Source organism: Bemisia tabaci, chromosome 7 (genome assembly GCF_918797505.1).
Source record: "Bemisia tabaci chromosome 7, PGI_BMITA_v3".
Classification (NCBI taxonomy): domain Eukaryota; kingdom Metazoa; phylum Arthropoda; class Insecta; order Hemiptera; family Aleyrodidae; genus Bemisia; species Bemisia tabaci.
In genome coordinates this window covers 28329038-28352118 of record NC_092799.1, presented here as the reverse complement: position 1 = coordinate 28352118, position 23081 = coordinate 28329038, and the positions used below count along the sequence as shown (strand labels likewise).

The window sequence follows — 23081 nt, the reverse complement described above, 5'->3', positions numbered from 1 at the left end:
AGGAGAACAAAGTGGCAACATTCCTTGAAGTTTTTGCAGAATTTTCTTCGAACAGAGAAGAAAAATCACGGCAGTTTCCAGGGCCGGATTTACCTACTTGCCGCCCATGGGCCGCCTGTATTTTGCCGCCCCCTTCTCATTCGTTTTGAAACATCAATGAAAACCACCAAATGAACGTGCCAGCGGGGGAGGGGTGCATAAGACGCGTTTATTTGTGTTGAACACATTTTTTGGGAAAGCCCTGTCAATACTACTAGCAAAAGTTCACGGAACTTTGCGCGAAAGTTAAGTCTCGTAAACCTATCTCTGTGTAGACAAGGCCTTCCATTCATAAGAAATGAACGAAAATATTTGAAAGAACGAACATAAATGTGGATTAATGATTTTAACTTCCACCGCCGCGCCGCGCAGACCGCACCGTGTTTGGCGCAATGCGTGAAGTTTTCCGACAGTCTTGTAGGCGCTACGAGTTTCACGCCGACCGCTGCTGAACGCACTGTGTTTGACGCAGTCTTGTAGGCGCTATGCGTTTCACGCTGATCGCACTGTGTTTGCCGCAATGCGTGAAGTATTTGTGCAGTCATGTAGGGGCTAATATGTGTCACATGCCGATCGCCGCGCCGAAGGCTTCTCCTTTTCATCTCAAGTCCTCTCCATCGTTTCTTTCTAAGTCGTGCCGTACCAGGCCAAATTGCGTGTTTGGTTTCTCTCTTAACTCGACTAATTAAAGGTGCTGTCTTATCACTGAAAGACGACAAAAGTAAACAAGCGGGAAAGTTCTAATACTGTCGTATTAGAAAAGCGCTCAGGTGTTAGTCAATGTATTTAGTAAAGAAAGGAAGTATAAACTCCGTCGACTTTGCTGGGTAATGGAAATAAAACATCAGCTGATAGCAAACAATGGTTACCAAGGAAACCGTAAACGCGTTTTTTCATTTCCCGAAAATGATAGTCACCGTTGAGCTCATCAGGCACGTTTTTTTTTAGGCTTCATTTATTTTCAACGATCAATTTCGATAAGAATTACTCTATACCGCTAAGGAATTTTCTTACAAACGATCGAAACTACCCGCGCATTACGTTAAAAGCGTAAAATACGGTTTTCACAGCTTTATTTAAAACTGGACCCCACCAAAAAGCCAACACATCGATGAGCTGGTGCGCCATTTAAACGAATTAGCACTAGTATACTAGTACTCTAGAGGCAAGTCGAAATCAAAAAGCGCTGCCTATCGGCTGAGCGCTTAAACTCACTACACTCTCAGAAAATTAGAGATTTCGTCGCCTTTTCTCATTTGTAATTTTTCTTTCTAAATTCGAATTTTCTATACTTACATTTAAAAAAAATTGGCCTCCGGCCAATTTATGCGCGGCGCTTCGCGCCGCGTACCGGCGCTTCGCGCCGGCATTTGGGGGGCTTCGCCCCCCCCATCCACTTCGCGGATTGGTGCGGGGACCGCACGGGACTTTCTCGCTCGAGCCGGCGCTTCGCGCCGGCATTTTGGTGGCTCCGCCACCTATCCCTCAACGATCTGATTCTGTAAATACCATTTTTATCGTGTTTGTTGAAACTTAATTGGAACTCCTCAATGATATGTGATGAACATATTCAGAATCGCTTGTCAACACTGAGAGGCATCTTCGATTAAATAATACACGAATAATGCCACACAGTGAAGACTGCGATCCTTAAAAATCTTAGCAATTCTAAGATTCTTGAGGATCTACTGAGGTAATTGACAGAATGCTTTAGACATGGTCATAATCTCGGTGGAATCATTCATTGGTACAACAATTATATAAAATAGTAGACTATGAAACAGTACTCACTTAGAAATATTAAACTTAAAATATGATCTGAAAAAAAGCACATCACAGCTACAAGCCCTTTACTTATGAAATAAAATAATAAAATTATAAATTAACTCAAATCATTCATTTCGCACTAACGCACTATGAACGGATACTAGGTTTTACAACTTATTTTATAAATTATACTAACTATAATGAACTAAACATCGAAAATGAAAATTATTAATATTTTCATTTGGTGAAGTAGGAATAGAAAGTTAGGTTAGTTCCTAAAAATTACCCTGCAGCTGTTACTCTTGGGCTGTTCCTCAGAATTTTCTCAGTTCTCTTGGAATATGCCACTGGCCAGTAGGATTAGCTCTCTGGCGTCCTCCAGGACTCCAGCCAGTACCACGTCTTAAGCATGAATAGAGAAAGCTTCTCAAGAACTGCCTAAAAGGCGACTACATATCGGAATTTTGTAAACTGCTCCTAAGACACTTGTGTCAGATTCTTCTCTGACGTGGCATTGGCCAGTAGGATTGGCTCTCTGGCGTCCTCCAGGACTCCAGCCAATACCACATCTGCAGCATGAATCAGACAAGGATCTCAAAAGCTGCAATAACATAGCGATTAACGCGAATTTTACCGGGCTGTTCCTTAGAATTTTCTCAGTTCTCTTGGAATATGCCACTGGCCAGTAGGATTAGCTCTCTGGCGTCCTCCAGGACTCCAGCCAGTACCACGTCTTAAGCATGAATAGAGAAAGCTTCTCAAGAACTGCCTAAAAGGCGACTACATATCAGAATTTTGTAAACTGCTCCTGAGACACTTGTGTCAGATTCTTCTCTGACGTGGCATTGGCCAGTAGGATTGGCTGGGGCAAATTTAATAAATCGGTCTGATTTTTGGTAGGCTCTGCCACAAATCCTTTCAAAGATTCCGAATAGGATTTCATCATTAAATTAGGGATAAACAGACTAAAATTGGCATCAATGTAATTAATTTGAACGAAATTTTCAAGGAAAGCCTTGAGGTTCAATTTAAATTCAAGGGTGGGTCATTTTCAAAGGCAGTCTCAAGTACAAATAAATTGTGAGAGATACTACAAAAAAAAATAAACGCTAGGTTCTAAAATTATTAAGCATCTGAATTGTAAACAGGTAGGTACTATTGAGCCCTAATTCTTATTATTAAACGCATGCAACTTACAAATACGAGTACCACAGGTGAGGAAACGGTGGAGAAACGGAGACAACGAAACATAAACAACACAAAAATAAAGTTCAGTGGAACTATTTTTCAAGAGAATAAAATAATTAACACTGACTTCACACTTTAAATCACAGTTCTCCTGAATATAAAAGGGGTAAGAAACGATTAATCCAAAAAATTCTTCAGTTTCCAGAGGAATAGATTCAAAACGACAGAGCAATCTTGCAGCAGTGCAGTCAATACCAGCCAATTCGTTCAAGATGTAGCAAATGAGTCATTCATTTGTTTTTTTCATAATGAAGAATTAAAACACTTAAGACGGGGCATGACAGGTAGTGACAGGTTGACGGTGTGATGCCATGACGAAGTAAAGGGGTACCTCTGCACCAGAGACAAGTTGTCTTGCTGGTTGCAGTCATTTCCTCGTAAAGAGCGGTCGTCATTTATAGAAACAGGTTTTGTGGCAAAATCGGTTGCGATTTAAGTTTGTTAAGCCGTTAATTAATGAAATTAATCGACTCTTCTTATGATAATCTCATCATTCAGGAGGTGGTGGCGAGCGGAGAAATGTACAAGCCTACGTCACATCAAGCAACGATATAGCAAAAGAAGATCGTGACATATTTGGGTCACGTAATGCGTGAAACCCTCATTCCCATTGGACAGTGTGCATCTTACGTCATGGCCAAAACCAACAACGGCCGGCTTGCCACCTCCTTCTGCATGCGCCCGTCCGTTCTCCATTCTCTGCTCAACTTCGCACAGGCTTGGATTGTTATCTTGGTAATTTCCTATTTTTTTGGAAGAATTAATCAGGTAGCGTAACGTTCGTATCTTATCCGCTCTCCAACTGATCTCTTATCTCTGGTCCAAACTCTTGTTCCTCTTCTGAGCTAATCTTTTCTCTTGATTTGTCTTTACTTTGTATTCTTCACACCTAACCTAGTTACTTCATCTGTCATCATGTACGTTTTCCTTGGAGCCAGTCAATTGGTTCGTATGCTTAATAATTTTCCTGTCGAAGATTCTGTATCCTTGGCAGTTAGTGGTGCTTCTGCTTGTTGCCTTCCTCCGGCAAACCATGATCTTTGGCTCCGATCGATCCTAAAAACCCAGATTCTTAAGCGCCTTTCAAGAAATGAAGCCTTCGACAAAGACAGGGATATTCTTATCATTCTAGCAGGGACTAACGACATCAAGGCGGAAGTTGATGTCCCAGCCCTTAAAAAGGCCTTGAAGGCCCTCCTTCTTTATGCCGAAAGACACTTTCGCTTCATCGTCGTCGGCAGAATCCCTCCTATTCCTCTCTTTCCTGCGCATGTCAATCGCAAGATTGATGTGGTCAATCAATGGTTGTCGAGCTTTTGCTCCAGAGAATCATTGCGTGATCGTGTTCTTGTGGTTGACAGCTTCTCTCCCTTCATGCGTCAAGACTCTTGGGAGCCTGACCGCCGATTTTACGAAAAGTTTTATTTTCCTAAAAGAGGTCATCAGAATCGCCGAGTAGACTTGCTTCACTTGAATCGAGAGGGTCTGCGCATCCTTCATCGTCTCCTCCTGGAAGCGGCTGAGCGTTTCACAACCTAAAGTCTTCCCTTTTTTTTTGTCCTCAACTCTCCAAACTGTGCTCGAAGTATCCAACCGGTTCTCTAAAGGACCACTGAACAGTATTGACCGGAATGTGTGTACTTTATTCTATCCACATTTCATTGCAATACTATCATTGGCTCCTCTAAATTTACAGCACTAAGGTTTTACAAACACAGCTACTTTAAATACACCATAATTAATCAATGTTTTGAATTCATGTGAGTGTCAACACAAAGTTTACTAAAGATGAGAATAATTTCAATTTCTTCATTGCAAGTGCTGTTCAGTTTCATGTTTTGAATTCATGTTGAGTGTCAACACAAAGTTTACTAAAGATGAGTATAATTTTAATTTCTTCATAGCAAGTGCTGTTCAGTTTCATACAGTGGTCATTGTTTGTTCATGGTTCGCATTTTCTTCCTTGGATTTACGAATTGATGCCTTGATCACAGGCTTCATCTCTAACGGATGTATGGCTTACTATTTGTTCAAAGGTATTGGAATTAAGTAATCATATAAGTAAAGATTACCACTTATATTTAGTTGTCAAGCATTGTGTGGGATTAAAATTTAAGAAGTGCCTACTTTTGGTAGCTAGTTCCTTCTTAAATTTTAACCAGGGGGCCAATTATTTAAAGTTTAAAGCAGCCCGATAAGACATCCAATTGCAATATATTACATGGTTAAGATAGGGCTATGTCTTATAGTTTCAGGCTCATGCCACAATCACACGCTGAATGTGGCTTGAATGTAGAAGTCATCGACCCGATGCCTGAATTTTGCGCGTGACGCGCAAAATTCAGCAACGATTCTCAGCAACCACCAATTTTGAATTTGTTTGAACTATTCAAGTAGATTTGATACACATCGGGATGAAAATAACTCGAATCTGCTAAATTTCAGCCGATTACTGATGACTTCTACATTCAGCTGCTAAATTCAGCGTGTGATTGCAGCATGACTTAGCTTCAATAATTAGGCCGCAGGTGGCCTCATTTTTAGCACTGAAATAACCTATCCCAGCAGCAAACATAATTTGGATGATGGAATAACTGTTTAAATATGGACTGCGTATAGAAGTAAAGAATCAAGTCTATTGAATTGCTTTCAAAAAGATGCAACTTTTCCTTTTTGTGAAAAATGCCCCAGAATTTGAATAATTTGTGTTTTTCCACCCAAGCATTCTGGTTTTAAATGAACTGAACGGGAATGCATGCATTCAGTTTCCCTTAAGGTCAGGTTGCATAATTTTAATGGCAATGGAACTTGATTCATTTCTAAATATCACTGTTCAAATGAGCTTTAGGATTTCCAAAACAGGATTTTATAGGTATCTATTTACTTACGAGGACCCTGCATTAACAATGCCAAGTAAGATTTTCTTGGGAGCGCAGAGCCTGCAAAGCAGCAATGGAACTTGATTCATTTCTAAATATCACTGTTCAAATGAGCTTAAGGATTCCCAAAATAGGATTTTATACCTATTTATCTCAGAGGACCCTGCGTCAACAACGCTAAGTAAGAACTGCTTGGGAGCGCAGAGCTTGCAAACGTTTCTGATTTCATACCCTATCATTTCTCCATGGTCAGCCGATGATGTCGCAAAGGAAGATTAAATCCATTCTGCCAATACCTACCATTCCTCAGACACAAGCAGATATTAATTTGGCTATTAAGTACAGTCAATCACTATTTCTACATATTTTGTGTCCAATACTCTGAACTTTTTCAGGTCGCTTATGCTACGTTCGAGGAGAGGTACTGTGTGAACTCGGAGGAAGGGAATCGCAAGGTTGTTGTGATTGAGTTAATAATTTATATCAACAACTGTAAAGTATGGTATTTGGTACATATATAGACCCTGCGTCAACAATTCTAAGTAAAAAATTGCTTGGAAGCGCAGAGGTGGCAAACATTTCTGATTTCATACCTCATCATTTCTCCTCGGTCAACCAATGGTGTCGCTGAGGAAGATTTAATCCATTCTGCCAATACCATTCCTCAGACACAAGCAGATATTGAGTTAGCCATTAATTACAGTCAACAACTATTTCTACATGCTTTGTGTCCAAGGAAACTGTAACGGTCAGAGGTTGAATAGTTTGCATCGTTACCTGGGCTCGGCTTTGAACTTCACCGCAATGTCAGAAAGTAGAAGACAGAAAGCAATGTTCTTCTCTTCATGTTCAAAAAGTATCGGGGAAATAAATAGATCTAAGTGGTTATGTCCATTAGCAGGATAGATCAGTAGGTATCGTCAGCGCTGACACCCAACATTACAGCACATGCATTTCAAATGAAGAAGGCACTCCTCTTGGAGCTTTATTATTCTAGGTTTTGGTGTAGAGAATAGGTCGAAGAAGAATTCGATTTACTCGAGATTCATGATACTCATTGAGCGAGGGCATAGAACAAATTCTAGCCCAGCCTCGGATTCTCATTCTATGACGAGTGAGGTAGAGACATGTGATGGTGAAGGAAGAAAGGTAGTCGCAACTGGAGTTGAGCCGCCATTTTAAAGGCTGTGACGCGCAGAGGGTACATGGTGTGCCATGCAATCAGGATGAACCCAAAACGTACACGATGCCGTGTGACGTCAAGAAGGTACGAAATGCGACTACCATTCTTTATCCGCTTTGGAATGAATCTGCATCTTGTTGTTGAATCGGGTTTGAACCAATCAAAGAGCGGTATGGACATGGCATTACTCTCCCACATTCCGACTCTCAATCTCCATTCCTGTCGGTGATAACGTGGATCTTTGTTTACAACATCTAAGTCAAGGTGTTTCTATTTTATTTCATTTACTTTTTGTGTCATTAGTTCTTAATTTTGACATTTGATTTCATCATTCGCTGGGTAACAATGCATTATAGTAGTATTAAAACAATAATAAACGATTTGCATCGTAATATCGTGAATATAATCGGGTGTAGTGTTTTACTTTCTGTTCCTCAACCCTTTACTGGTCTCATGTTTTCATCATTTCATCCGTTCGCTCACAGTTTAAGCTGAGTAGGATAGTTGTGCAAGGATTCTTTTTGGTATGTAGCAGTTGCTAACTTTTTTATCTCCAATTTTAATACATTTAATCCATTTGTTAGAATGTTACGCCCAGACTGCGGAGCTTCCCACCGATGAGTGATCTCGATACCCCCTTGAGATGGTCTGCACTCCTCGTATTTTGAGTTTAGTCCTATTTTTCAGGAACTCAAATCAATGATTCAATTGCGTTTGATGCCAAATTTCACAGAATTAACGGCATTTTTCAAAATTTTAGTCCATATATTCTGTGTGATTTCGCAGTGCCCTCACTAAATGACGCGTAACCCTTCAATTTTTAGTTTAGTCCAAAGACCTCGTAGGAACTTAAATTAATGAACCAGGTGGTGCTCTTATGCCAACTTTCGAAGAATTGAAGGCATTTTTTTTTATTTTTTTTTATTTTTTTAAAATTTACAGTCCTTGAAAATGAGCTGTTTCGCGGAGCAAAGTGCCTACTTTTGGGCCTCGTAATCTCTTGAATTTTGAGTTTAGTCCAAAGATCTTTTTGGAACTTAAATTAATGACCCAGGTGATGTGCTTGATGCCCATTGTTAAAGAATTAAAGACATTTTTCAAAATTTACAGTCTTTCAAAATGAGCTTTCCGTGTGATTTTGCTAAAAATGGACAATTGAGCGTAGCCCCCCCAAATTTTAGCGTACCTCAAAATCGTTGAACGTGCATAAGAAGACCATAGATATGGTGTCCTGTGCCAATTTTGAATGAAATCGAACAGATAGATTCTGAGATATCGCTGTAGACAGATTTGGGGGACGTCGGACGGACGGACACACATTTTTCCAAGTATGGTTATTTTTACTCCTGGGACCTTAAAACGTCTAGAAATGATGAAATTTCAACTTTTTTTTTTTTTTTTTTTTGGAGGATGACAATACTTCCTCTCTACCCTATGGGAGCGAGAAAGTAAAATTCAAAATTTGCCGCCCCCTATAGATTTGCCACCATGGGCCGCGGACCATGTGGCCACCCCCTTAATGCGGCCCTGGCAGTTTTAAAGAAATGCCGTTGAGTAGTTTCCCGTTTAAAACATAAAGTATGACAGGAAGTCTGCGAAGTGGCAAACCGAGGAATGTGATTGCCGACGCACACCGTCAATGTACCTTGCAAAGTTGGATTCGTCCTCCTCAATAGACCAAATAGTACCTTAACGCTTATTAGATTTTGGACCAATTTCATTGCCTTTTCAACAGTGACACGGCGTGTTTTGCGACATATCGATTGATCTGCCATTTAAACCTATACGTAAATGATCGATTAACATGTTGTTCGAACGAAAATCTTAATAAGCGATCCTTTACGACACCTTCAAATGGGAAAATATCGATAATCGATCATGCACGTTTCGCCACTGCTCTTCAAGTCATTTCAACAATGCACCCTTTAATGGAGATGTTGCATGTGTGAGGAATTGCAATTTGAATATTGATTCTTATGTAAAAGTCCGCGAGAAACACGATGGTGCCACTGGTTTTCTCTGAAATCAACTCCCAAGCTCAAAAACAGCTCTCAAGTTGAGGCCAAAATGGAGAGGATATCCCACGCTATCCTGAAAGTCCACGTCTACAACAAGACAAACTCTCCACGCGAAGATAGGGAGCAAATACATTAGCAGGGTTGCCGTGTTTTAAGTTTTAGAGTCCCCAAATAAAGTGGCAGCCCTATGACAATGTATTTGCTCCCTACCTTTGCATGGAGAGTTTGTCTTGATGTACCTAGACGTGGACTCTCAGGATAGCGTGGGATGTCCCCTCCATTGTGGCATCAACTTGAGAGCTTTTTTGAGCTTGGGAGTTGATTTCAGAGAAAATCAGTGGCACCATAGTGTTTCTCGCGAACTTTTACATGAAAATTAATGGTCAAATCGCAAATTCCTCACACATGCAACACCTCCATTTTGAAACAGGAAAATTTAAAAGAGAGTGTTCCAATTGTGTCAGCTGGTGTTATTTTTTGACATTTACTCGAAATCTTGCAAATTTTATGCTACATATAGTCCCCCTTCCCTATCGTTGGGTGCAGGCAGAGGTGCACTCACACATAGCAGGCAGCTCCAAAAAACATCGTCAACCTGGCGCCAATGTATGAAATAACCGAAGGAACGAGACATGCACTGATGGCGAAAGATGTATATAGAACTCCAGAGAGAGTGTAGCCATCGACGTTGAAATTAGGGTTGTCATCGTGTGCGCTTACTAACAGTGTTTTCTAAAAAAAAATACCAAGACAAATAAATTGAAAATTAAAAAAGGAATTTCAATGAATTAAAGATTGCAGTAAAGATTATGAATTTTATTTTTGCGACGAGGACAATAATTATTGACAAATCAAATCAGGAATGCAATTAAGATACACGTTTCAGCGTGCTTTGACCAATATAAAATAGGGATCAAGTATTTTCGTACTGCTATCGAGAAAATGTGCCCGATAAAATGAGAAGTTGAATGAATAATTGAAAAACGTACTTAGCCGCAGTCTTATTTTTTCATAGAAAGAAAAGAAACCAGAGGCCGGGGGGGGGGGAGTTCTAGGAGTTTTCAATTGTGGCAGATAAAACAATTTAAACTCATTCAGGTACATCGTGTATTCTATGGAGTACGACTGCTATTCGACTCTTGCCTTCAGGTCAAAATTCTTACAAGGAATTCCCATGCAAAAGAACAATTTTTTGCAATTTTGTCTAGATTTTTTCTTCGATGGTACATCCGAGTGAAGTCAAAAAGCGAGCCCTACTGGCACGCTTAATAAACCCAGTAGTTAAGATATACAAGATGTTAGCCACTTGCGTCGATCCCTTGCGCATGCGCAAGGGATCTAAGAAACAAATTCAAGTAAATATGGAACACTTGCGCGATGCTAAGAAAGTAAGTAATAAATTAAACTCATAAGTAATGAATGAGAAAGAAACCCATAAGTAAAAAAAATAGCCAACCTGAAGATCCGATAAAGCTTGATAACCAGAGAAGAGAATCAACTGACAAATTCCGACAGCACATACATTAAAAGTTTGACTAATCATAACAAAAGCACGTGGCTTCTTTCACAGCCCAATATTTAAAGAAACTTGAAGAAACTGAAAATGAGTATACAGGACAATTAAGATGTTACAAGATGTTAACCACTTGCGTCGTTCACTTGAGCATGAAACAGAGTAAACATAGAATGCACGCACTTCGACCGTGATAATTTTATCTGTACAGAAGCCCCCTATAAATTAAAGCTACTTCATCTGAGTACGTCTAAAATTTAATGCTTGGACCCGTCACTAGGAATAAAACCTTCATATTCCAAAGGAGACAGTGTCATTATTGTCTTCGTCAATTCTAATCGCGTGGAGGTGCCATTGTTTTTGATCGTTACATTCCGCTCTTCGTAACTGGTGGCATATTGCGCACATGCCGTATGAATTAATTTAATAGGAATTAATTACGTCGCTCTCTACGAATTTACGGGTCCAAAAAATTGATTCTTAAGTCGCAAAGGCTCATGAGCAAAACGCAAATTCACTTCAGATATAATATGAAAAAAGGAAAAATATATTCCTCCCTTGGGTTCTCTGTATATGAAAATCCGTGTACATTTTCATCCGTGAAATCCGTGTACATTTTCTGCGCCACAAAACCAGACTCCACGGGACAAAGCATGCTTAAGCACCTTCACACTGATTTTGAACACATATGACTCCAAGTAGACGCATCTATACCGAATCTTTTCGTGGTTAAGTTGCTGAAACAATGTTTCTCTTCCTCAACGTTTTACCTCTGACTAACCAAAGCTCGCTAATAGTCTTTTCCGCTAATTACTCGTGATAAACATAACACACCTAAATTTCTAGAAATATTTTTTGGATGAACTCACAGATTAATACCTTGTGAATACTGCTGGGACAGACGTTTTCACAAAATGTATGTAAAATATATAAGGCTAGGTTTATTTAAAGTTAAGAAAATATTAAGTTATTTAAATTAAAGAAAAATGAAAGTAAACCAGGACAAAATTTTCTGTGATATTAGCAAGGTAGAAGATACACAAGATGGTGGCTCGATCAAATTCAACAACTTTTCGGTTTAGCGAAGCGTAGCACTAACACTTAACTCTGAATTCACTAGTAGTAATGCAAATATGCGGAGAAGCAAAGATGGCTCTTAACTTTCATCCTGTGTATGGCGTCGCTATTTACTTGCGAACATGATTGTCTCCAAGGCCGTGGACGAAAGTGACAGTCGGAGAAGTTTAGTCACTGTTTGGCACTGGCCAACACCTCTGCGGCCTGAGGCCATTTTGGAGCCTGGTCTGTATTTGGCAAAAAGAGACAAATATCTATAAAATTTTGTTGACGTCGTGCAACTTATTTTGTCTTGCAGGCAAAATCTGCACGGTTAAAGTTAGTGTTACCTCCTTTGTGTTACTTGTTTCTGCGTCAGATCAACCCAAAGGACTTGATTGCTCATCGCTATTTGGTGTTTAATCGATCTCTCGACACTCTAGGTTACTCTGAGACATCTGTAGATGCGGTCTGTGGCCCGCTGAACTAATATACGTTTTTCTCTCTCCATCGTATTCAGAGGTAAGAACGGGCAAGTGGTTGTAGCACAAAAGACAATCCTCGATGTGATCCAGGATCGATCCCGGCGGCTGGCGCGGCGCCTGATTTTTAACGAGGTCGTAAATTTTCAACTCAAAGATTTGGTCACTTATGCCCAAGGATTTTGTCGATTTGACACAGGGAAAACTAACACACACACACAAAATCAACCAACAGCATCTGTTAATGCGTGTTTAATTTCCCATGTTTAACCAAAATGTTGGTCAATATTTTTCTTCCTGTGTGAGAGTGTAAGCAGTTTTTAATGGTGTACCAACAATTGTGAGCTAAATGAGAAAATTATACATGTGAATATGACCCAGGCCAATTCATATTTTCTCAATGGCATAGAATTATACTGCCGAGGCAAGGAAAAATGGCGTATGAACCTTCAGGCGTTGCAGCATTTCCTCCAAAACAAAACAAAAAAAATTACTGGGAACATGTGAGAATATTTATCTTCAAATTTATGGAAAGTTTTGTTTGAAATTTAATCCGGAATATCGGACAATTTCAAGGACAAATATGCATAACTTTCCTCAAAAATACGTGTTTTATCCGGAGTAATTCGGCTACTCTCTAATGTTCATCATGGCCGGATTTACCTACTTGCCGCCCATGGGCCGCCTGTATTTTGCCGCCCTCTTCTCATTCATTTTGAAACATCAATAAAAACCATCAAGTGAACGTGCCGGAGGGAGAAGGGTGCATAAGACGCGTTCACTCGTGTTGGACACATTTTTTGCGGAAGCCCTGTCAACACTGCTAGCAAAAGTTAACGGAACTTCGCGCGAAAGTTCAGTTCCGTAAACCTATCTCTGTGTGGGACAAGGCCTTTCATTTGTAAGAATTGAACCAAAAAATTAAGAAAGAAGAAACATAAATGTGGTTTAATAATTTTAACTTCCGCCGCCGTGCGCGTGCGTGCCGCGCTAACCACACTGTTTGGCGCAATGCGTGAAGCATTCATGTAGTCGCCGCGCCGACCGCTGTTGACCGTGCTGCGTTTGACGCAATGCGTGAAGTATTTATGCAGTCTCGTAGGCGCTAATATGCGTTACATGCCGGCCGCCGCGTCGAGGGCTTCTCCTTTTCATCTCAAGTCCTCGTCATCATTTCTCTTTGCGCCGCACCGCTCCAGGCCAAATTACGTGTTTGGTTTATCTCTTAAATCAACTAATTAAAGGTGCGCAGTCTTTTGTATCACCGAAATACGGCAAAATTAGAAATGAATGAACTCTCAGGAGATGAGAGATTTTGTCACCTTTTCTTATTTCTAATTTTTTTCTGAATCCGATTTTTTGTGCCTGCATTTAAAAAAATTGCAAAATTTGCCGCCCCCCCCCCCCATTTTGCCGCCATGGGCCGCGGCCATGTGGCCACCCCCTAAATCCGGCCCTGATTTTCATACGGCATTTTTCCTTAGCACGGTAGTATAGAGGAAAAGATGTGCGAGCTGATGAGTAGAGCAAGTAAAAAGGTGCCTTCATTGCCAACGGCCACCAGTACCTTTTACCTCAGCAGCGTTCCTTTTCGATACATCGATTGATCTGCCATTTAAACCTATGGAAAAGAAGCAATAAACATTAGGGTGTTAACAACAAACACCTTAATAATCGATTCATTACCACAGCTTCAAATATCGAAAGTCGATCACTCACGCCTCGCCTCGCTGTACCTTACATCGGTTGCACTGTTTAATTATTCTAAAACTGCCACTTCTCCATGCATGTAGCCATGATCTGAGAAAAGTATGAAGTGGATCGTGGGTGAGAAATGAACTTCAACAACTTTTAACTTAAATTTTTTTTATTAAAATGTTTTTAAATATAAAACTAGACAATTCTTTGCATTCAATATACTAAAAATAACGAAATAGTGCACCGCGACGAATAATACAGGAGTAAAGTTCATAAACTTGTAATAGTAGCATGTGGAGAAATGGTGCTGGGTCCACACCATTAAATTTTAATTATAATGCCCATTTTTTCTAAATTAATCACCATTTACTTTTTGGAATTTCTTCGCTTTGTTTTCCCCACGAAATGGTGTGGACCCAGCACCATTTCTCCACCTTGTTTCATACAGTTCAGGCCACTTCTTAGTGGTTTTTTTTTCACTAGTAGTAGTAGTAATTATGGCTTTTTTTAATGGTACCCAAGCAACTTTGGCTATTAACACCTAGCGTGTCATTAATTAAAAGCCAACATTTTCCCTTTGAGGTAGCTTAATCGTCCAAACGAAGAAAGGTTATCGCACTATCAAAAAAAACTCATGATATCACTCTCACTGACTGCGTCGAATTTTTAAACGAGTGAGAAGAAACTACTCTTTCTAGATAAAGGGAGAAAACATACTCGTATACAATAATTACAAAGATGCTGGTGAGGGCGTTAACACGGATGCACGTGCATTGATTCGTCGTCCTCGCAACGAAATAATGTAACTGCATTTCATTGTTTCCAAAGTTCCCTTCGCAAATTGCATTTTAATAGGAGAATCTTCGGAATTCTTAACTGAAAATTTCACCAATTTTATATCTGATCTCGAGCGAATACTAGTAAAATTATGGACGAAAATTGCACAGGTTCGTTCTAGTGAAATATTAATTTAGTTTGAGTCAATTTGGCAATCTTGGAATGGAGTTACATTCTTTCGTCTGCGAAACAACGGATTGTGAGTAGCTGTCGTTCTGGAGCTCAAGCAATTTCGCAAAAGTGAGTTTGCGAATTTCTTCAGCGCGCATTACCACTGAGTATTTGTATTCGAGAATATTTTTTACTTCAAATTCCATCAAAGAGTCCAATCCCATTTCAGCCAGAGATGCGTTAGTATTGACTGCTTTCAGATCCAGTATGGATGTTGGCCAAACGGTGGCAATTTTCGGGAATGGATAGCAAATAAGGGTTTCTCATAAATTACGTCTATAAATGATTTAATTTAATCATACAGATTAGAAGGGATATTGATCGTGCGATAGGGTAATCATGGATACTCACGGCGGCCAAATTGAATATTCCATCAACTAGACCTAATCTTAAGGTTTCCTCTATATTCTTAGTGGCCCCTGCCACAGTTGAGCAGTCTATTGTAGATATGAGAATACTAATTCCCCTTGATTTCCACTTCCGGACGCAAAGAGATTGATAGCCACTGTATAAACCTCTTCGGGAGGTCAAAACAACCTTGGTTGCTCCACGACCGATAAGCCAATTGGTTAATTCTAAGCCGAACCCTCCAAGACCACCTGAAAAAAGTATCAAGCGAATACAGCCGAGTTACGTGAAAAATAAAACAATATAAAAGAATTTCATCTTTTCCAAACAAAACAAAATGAAGTAAGCACTTATTTGACAGACACTAAATTGACTTTTTACAAATCCTCCCTATTCTAAAAAAATCTTTCATAAGACGCTCGCTGGACGGGGTGAGGATGGAGAGTAAGGCGGTCCAAAGGTCGAATTCCAAAGATGGAATCTGAATTCAGTGTAAGGAGAAAGTCATTTAAAATATTGTTTGGTGGGAAATTTTTCGTTGGAAAATCGTTTTGTTATTCAATTTATATTATATGCTCATTAACCCCCAACGGGCGATTTCGACGATTTCGCTGGCCGCGAAGCGGGTCTTTTAGGGCGCGCAGCGTCCCCGGGGGCTGCAGTGGCGTGATATGCTTTGCGATATATCGATTGATATGTCATTTAAATCTATGGGAAAAAATCGATAAACAGGGTGTTCGCAGCGAACACCTTAATAACCGATTCTTTACCATAGGTTTAAATGGCATAACAATCGAGATGTTAGCGGACAAACCCGATTTTAGGACAAACTAGAATTTCCTAGGACAAACTCGTTTGCCGGAAGAAATCTCGTTCGGCCTAAGCACCTAGGATAAAGTAGTTTGGCCTAGGCCGGAACTAGTTTGTCCTGAGCAATTTAGTATAAACTAGTTTGTCCTAGGCCAGAGTAGTTTGTCCTAGGTGCTTTAGGAAAAACCTCGAGTAATGATTTTATTTTTTTCAATATGGTTAGACGGGGTAAAGTAAGGAAATGATAGGAAGATTATTTTAAATTCTTCAATGTAAATTTATTGCTTTAATTTTTAGTTTACCCGTATTGTTTTGTACATTTTAATAAGTTACTTGAAATATTCTTGATATTGATTTTTGATTGTTAAGCTTGATCATCAGCAGCTATTCTTCGTCAATAGTAGCAGCATCTATCCCAGCACCTGGAAAAAAAATTCGAAAAATGAAAGGCACAATGTATAATTCATCTAAGAATAATGTGTCCTCAATTGGCTTGATTTTTCAATTAGAGCCCCCCTCCCCCTCCCCAGCCCCAGATAGTGAAACTCACCTATTTATTGTTGCATGATAAGCTGCTGTGACATTTTGAATTGCAGAGAATTCCTTGCCTCCGGCACTATCGTACGGCACTATCATGTGATTGTTCGGAAGAAAACTTCACGTTTTAACGACTTCGCACGTAAAAAAGCATTGCACGACACGACTATACATTCATAACGACTAAATTTATAAATGAAAGAAAGTAATTAAATTGAATACGGCATTAATAACAACACAAAGTAATGTCGCGAACATTAACGTGCTCCTTATCACTGCTCAGCGTGGACTGGTGATCACTGCTCAGCGTGGACTGGTGTTTTGATTGAGACTCTTATCGATAGTTAATTCGATAGATAAGTACCAATTTCTGCGATAGAATCGATAGCCGAACGTTTCTTCAAAATCCTAGGCCCAACTAGTTCCACCTAGGCCAAACTAGTTCGTCCGAACGGGTTCGGCCTAAGCCGGAACTAGTTTTGCCTACGTGTTTTAGGAAAAACTAGTTCGGCCTAGGCCCAAACTAGTTTCGCCTACGTGCTGTAGGATAAACTAATTTGGCCTAGGAAATTCTAGTAGGGCCCGCGGTAACTAGGCCAAACTAGTTCGTCCTAGGAAATTCTAGTTTGTCCTGAAATCGGGTTTGTCCGCTAACAGATACATCGCAATTCACGCCACGCCACTGGGGGGATGGGCAACGTGGTTTTCTAATATTTAAAGATGAGAAGTAAAAACTCAAAATGCAGTTCCATAAAAAACTGATTCTTAACTTCACAATGAGCCATCAAGACAACTTAAGAATATAATTGTAAGTCTGATAATGTGGACGTAATATTCATCATATTGATTTGAACTACATTTAATACCAGGCTGTGCTTCGTTGATTCATTTCTTATCCTAATTCTTAAACAGACTAACTGAATACTTACCGACAAGCAAATAAGACTTCTCAGCTTTAAAGTAAGTCCGAGGGATAGCAGAAACATATTTTGGAGTAGCAAGTCGCGATGCTCTCGATTCTTCGTCACGGATTTTTAATACAACTTTACCAATATGCTCACCGGTTGCTAGTCTAAAAAAGAAGACAAATCCAACATGAATATGCTAGAAAAGTGTGCCGAATAACTGAAATTTTGGAAACATACTATTTCATGAGGGAAAGGTCCCGAGTTGATGACGGCGCAGAGATACAACTATTCGTACTTGATGGATGTCCGTGTTGCGTCTGCGAAATTGAAGGCGCGCTGGAGCGAGGCGTGAACTCGCAATGATCATTCGCTCTATGAGCTGATATGAGCCGTCACTCGAATTCAGGAGAACACTTAAAAATACGAGGCCCGATTATGTCTTTCCTATCTTTGGCTGTGTTCGATCACGTAGCCCTTAAAGTAACACTCGAAATTATGAGAGAAAGAATAACGAAAAAAAAAAGACAAGAAGAAAATTCCAACATGAATATGCTGGAAAAGCGTGCCGAATAACTGAAATGTTGGACATATACTATTTTCATGCAATGCCATTTGTATCAATTGGTACTTTATGCTGAATTTGGGAGAAAATATTGATTCGTGAAAGTTGATGTAAATTACTTTTAAAGATTCCGTCCAAGTATCTTGATTTTGAGCTGATATGCGGCATTTGCGCACGACCGCGATTTGCGGCAAACTGCCGTGCACTACCGAAAAATCAAGATAGTTAGACAGAATTTTGATGCGTTTTGATCATCATTTTTTACTTCTTGAACTGCAAGCTTCAAACATTTAGAGCTCCTAACAAGGTACTCATTTTAAAGCCGTTTCTGCGCCAAACCTTCCTGCTCATTGCATGGTATCCATTATCGTATTTTGTTTGCTTTGGTAGTAGTCTCCTGACACTAAAACGCACTTACAAATCATGATAGCAAGTGGGAATTATTACCGGAAGGCTTGCTCAACTTCAGTATCATCAAAGATGGTCACCGGAAGAGGCCGAACGGCGCCATTTTTGAATCCATCGCTCACCAGCTTGACAACATCGTATCTCTCCCTGTTGTCATCGAATAAGGAGTCAAGGAGAATTCCATGGAACGATATATTATTGGAGAACAGAGACAAGCCTACAGAAAATTTTAAAGCATACGTTCAGCATACAGGATCACCATAAGGGTGTCACGTACAAGTTCAGTTACATGCGTAGCTAACCTAACAAGATTGCTTAAAATTTACAAATGGGACGAACATTTATAACAATTAATTATTTCATCATATTGATTAATTATATTATTCATGACTCAACCTGAAATGTCCTACCAGAAAAAATTTTAATTTTTTCTCACGACTAGTTTCTTTCAACCAATGGACCACTCAAAAGGTAGAAAATGAGGCACTGTCCCGCATTATGCATCTCATCGTCAAGCTTTCGCGTAGACCAAGAACAATTAAAACAAAAAACATATTACAAACTTTTACGTCCAATTCATGGGTTAAGCATGAACGTCTTCTGTTTTCGCCCGTATTACAAGTGTCCGTCTGCCAAAAAACCAAGGTCCCAAAGTTATTTGTCGGAGGTGTAAGTTTGGTTTCAATGGCCGATTTGAATTGCGTTAATATTGGTATTTTCACAACCAAGAATTTTCAATTCAATACTTTTAATGTCATTTGCAAGCGTTCATATCTCACTTACAATTTAGTTTTTGGCATTGAGAGCATATTTAACATATTTCTCATAAAATTTTAATCAAGAAATTGTCTCTTTGCGTTTTAATTCACACTGTCTAGCGGCTCTTTGTCCGGTGACCACGTCTACGATCTACTTACAAATATAGTTTTCTGTAAATTACCCAAAGGTGTATTGTTGGAGAAGTTCAGTTTCCCGATTTCGCAGAATCTACCATTTTTGGCAAGACATCGCACAGAAGCAAGCAGCAGTTCTCCAGGAAGTGAATTTAAGACGAGGTCAACTCCACGACCTTTAGTTGCAGTCATAATGTGTTGCTCGAAAGTCGAGTTTCGTGAGTTTGCGAAATTGCTATCAGCCAACTGGACCAAAAATACAATAATCACCTTAAATTTTGTAAGGGGTAACTAATCCGCAAGTAAGTTAGAATTAATTATCCATGTTAGGCTTTTATTTTAATACTAAATCAGAAACCTTCCTGATGCTAATCAAAGCCACTTACGGATAATCAGAGTAATTTAAAAGCCCATTCGAAGAGTACCGAAATGTTGAATCAAAATGGTTAGAATTGGCATACAGATCCTAGTCCAATTCAATGTATGTTATGAGCATGTTGCCACCTTAGCAACATATTTTCCCTCTCTCTGCTCATTCGTCTTGAAGAAAGAAAATGAAACAAATGATGCGGCTTTAGCTATGATTTAGGTCAATCGACAAAAGTGACGTCAAAGGTACTGAAAATTATGAAGGCGCTCCGATTTGTTCGTCTACACAAGAATGTGCAAAGTAAGCCACTCAATGACAAATATATTTGGTAAGTTGCTGCTGAGGACTCTTAACCAGATATTTGATACGCAATTCGCTCTGAGAAACTCAAACTAACTTTGACACCAATGAGCCAGTTGCGCTGGAATCTTGTTTTGATGCTTGATTCTCGTAGATTAGCTAAAAATAAGAAGATCTGTCCAAACAGCAACTTTCTACGTTGAATATTAACTGAGATACCGTCCTTCGAAAAGTCGTGTTTTTGACGTCATCCACCGAGTATTTCAAGGCGCGATATCTCGGTTAATATTCAACGTAGAAAGTTTCTGCTTGAACAGCTCTTATTATTTTTAGCTAATCTACAAGAATAAAGCATCAAAACAAGATTCTGTGACCAGCGCAACTGGCATATTAGAGCAGTCCTCAATCTTTTTTTTTTTTTTTTTTTTTTTTTTTTTTTTTTTTTTTTTTTTTTTTTTTTTTTTTGTGCATATAATTTATGCATGATTTAAAACACTCACCAAGTGAGTACTTACCAGCATCTATGATAGACTCGTAGGTCAGTTCTAGTAAGATCCTTAGTTGTGGATCCATAACACTCGCTTGCTTCGGGTGGACGCCAAAGAAAGGTGCATCGAAGAATTCTAGGCTTGGGAGTTTCCCCGTTCTAGAGGGAAGATCGTACAGACCTACAAAATATACGGTCAACCCAATGAAAAGTCCGTGCATTCGGTAAAAAAAATGGAAACCACGATTCAAATGTGAGGGAAAAATCAAGGATATTTGTGGAAATTTCCTCAAAAAAGTTATGATTTTAAACTAAAGTATAAATTACCCTCAGTCTCAGGCATTTAATGATACCTATATCAAATCAAATATAATTATTTTCTGCACTTATACTAATTTGAAGCGCTAAGGTTAAGAGCAACCCAAAAATACCCCATTTCGGACCCCCACCCCTTCCCCGGGATAAGTAAAGTTCGGATTCGTGGGGAATTTCTTGTGAGCGCGAGTTCCTTACACTCAAATGAACAACTCGAAACACTTAAACCGGCCACCCCAATTTTTGCCGCTATACGCAGCATATTGATCACCATCCTGTGCATGAATTGGACCGCTTTTAGCAAAAAGAAACTAAGCCACATCAGCTATTATCAAATTTTTACAAGAGAAAGTTTATGCAGATTTTTTTTTTTTTTTTTTTTTTTGAAAATTTTCATAAATTTGCTCCGTACTACGCAGAAAGTTCACAAATAATCCTCACAATAATCCGCACAATAATCCACATAATAATCCGCACAACCGTTTCCATGTTAAAAATTTAATTGCCTTTATAGTTAAATTTGGCAATAGTTGATGTGGCTTGGTTCCTTTCTGCTTAACGCGTTTCAATTAACAATAGCTTTTTGTGAGTCTAAGGTTCCTGATGAACTCTTTTGCCTCCGTGACCATGTCTGTTCCATCGAACAATAATGCTTCTTGAATTCCTCGACGTTTCTGGACTCAGGGAATCGACCCGAAAACCCCGCGATGACGACCTCATCATTCAACTCACAACTCAAGTTCCCTCTTCCTACTCTCTCCATATTAAAATCAACTTGTCCCACCGTCACTTGTGTAAAGGCGATAAATCAGGCTCTTGCTTTCACCACATTCACAGAATGCTAACAAAACTGACAAGAAAATCCGGGAGCACACTTGAATCGAAATGTTAGTATCTATGCTGACCTTAGCGTAACTTAAACTTGGCCTCAAACTATAACTTCCAATCTTCTGACTATACACGTGAACTTTCAAATAAGCGGTTTTATTCCTACACTGAAAAAAAAATTGGTCATGTGAACCGAACATTCGGTGTTCTGTATCATCTCAAATATTCAGTTTGTCAAACTGAACTTTCGGTTCGTGTAACCGAACTCGTGCGGTAAAGTGAACTGACGAATTAAGTTTTGCCATGTATGCCAAATGGTCGAAAGTTCAGTTTGACGGACCAAAAATTCAGTTTGCCGAATCGAAAATTCAGTTTGACGAACCGAAAATTCAGTTTGACGAACCAAAAATTCAGTTTGACGACCCGAATTAGTTAGGATGATATGGAGCACCGAACTTTTTTTTCTGTAAGTAGAAGAATGAAACACACTAAAACTTTAAAGTCGGTATGGTGTGAAAACGGTCTTAAGCAACGTAACTGACAATGAGTTCCGGCATCGAACGCCTCACGTTACCTTGCGGATTGCCCTTGGCACCGCAACACATGCAACACATCGTCAACAGGCTGAGGAAAAGGCGAGACTACACGTCAAAATGAGCCCGGGCAAATACTGGATTGTACGGGCAACAAGGTTCATTTTAGAGTAAAGCTATGTCCTTACGTCAGGAAGGACACGCATTGAGGACACCCGTAGGATTTTCCTTATTCTCACGTTGGAACGGCTCACAGTGGATCGAGTCAAATAGCGGGGCCGGACATGAAATTTTCAACTAAAACTGCAAATTTTCACGTTTAATTCGTCAAATTTTAGAGTTTAAGGGGTGCCCCTGAGAGAAAATTTTACGAGGAAACCAATGAAACCACTTTCAGAACCTCAAAATTGTGTACAAACGGAGTCATAAGCTTTTAAAGTTTCCAAATTATGTCCAACCTCTCTTACTGACCCGGCCCACTGTGCGGCTCTTCGATCACTCGTTAGTTCGGATATAGTTTGGTGATAATGGAAGCTTTCTCACTTTCCATACTTTCGTTCATGTTATACTGTCGTGCAACGCAAAAACGCCGTGAACGCTATTTCAAATTTTTTGGAAAAAATGCATAATTGCAGAAAAACTTGTGGACTTTGGGACAAGATTTTTACAGAATTCTTTCGCAAATAGTATCAAGCACTTAACCTGAAAATTTGAAGTGCATGGGTAAAAAAGTTTTTATTCCATAAAGTGTTGAGTTCCAAAAAACGCGGGAAAATTCTGATGGATTTACGGCGTTCTTGCTTAGCATGACAGCATAGGTCATTGTGGATACACTGAAAAAACAAGCAGTGAACTCCAACACAATGTGTTGATAAGGCGCGTCATTAACTC

General features: G+C 39.5%; 2 protein-coding genes across 9 annotated transcripts in view; both read right to left on the bottom strand.

The window, feature by feature from the left end:
- LOC109043382 (UNC93-like protein MFSD11) overlaps window positions 1-11203 on the bottom strand; it is a 17515-nt gene extending 6312 nt beyond the window's left edge. Inside the window, exons 1-2 of the mRNA XM_072302779.1 lie at window positions 10591-11203; window positions 9697-9866 (exon numbers count right to left, since the gene is read on the bottom strand). Of these exons, the coding sequence (XP_072158880.1) occupies window positions 9697-9866; window positions 10591-10677 (257 nt within the window). The 5' untranslated portion in view covers window positions 10678-11203. The remainder of the gene's footprint in view (window positions 1-9696; window positions 9867-10590) is intronic.
- LOC109040649 (fatty acid synthase) lies at window positions 10591-23081 on the bottom strand. 8 transcript variants are annotated; one of them, XM_072302782.1, is made up of 8 exons: window positions 21735-23073; window positions 20543-20695; window positions 19405-19603; window positions 18504-18681; window positions 17516-17658; window positions 15243-15490; window positions 13753-13806; window positions 10591-10731 (listed from the first exon to the last, which is right to left on the bottom strand). In XM_072302782.1, the coding sequence occupies exons 2-7, from the start codon at window positions 20546-20548 to the stop codon at window positions 13801-13803; spliced, it is 780 nt and encodes a 259-aa protein (XP_072158883.1). In that variant the 5' UTR covers window positions 20549-20695; window positions 21735-23073; the 3' UTR covers window positions 10591-10731; window positions 13753-13800. The 8 variants fall into 8 exon arrangements, 3 of the variants coding, with proteins under 3 accessions (XP_072158883.1, XP_072158884.1, XP_072158882.1); XM_072302783.1 differs by lacking the exon at window positions 10591-10731 and adding an exon at window positions 11646-11951; XR_011900285.1 differs by lacking the exons at window positions 10591-10731; window positions 13753-13806 and adding an exon at window positions 16352-16471 and having other exon boundaries at window positions 15351-15490; window positions 21735-23080.

Coding starts and splice junctions, on each gene's coding strand:
- LOC109040649 (XM_072302781.1), bottom strand. Junction 17,659..18,503: donor GAAGTTGAGCAAGCCTTCCG/GTAATAATTCCC, acceptor CTTCTTTTTTAG/ACTAGCAACCGGTGAGCATA. Junction 15,491..17,515: donor GAAGTCTTATTTGCTTGTCG/GTAAGTATTCAG, acceptor TACTTTTTTCAG/GTGGTCTTGGAGGGTTCGGC.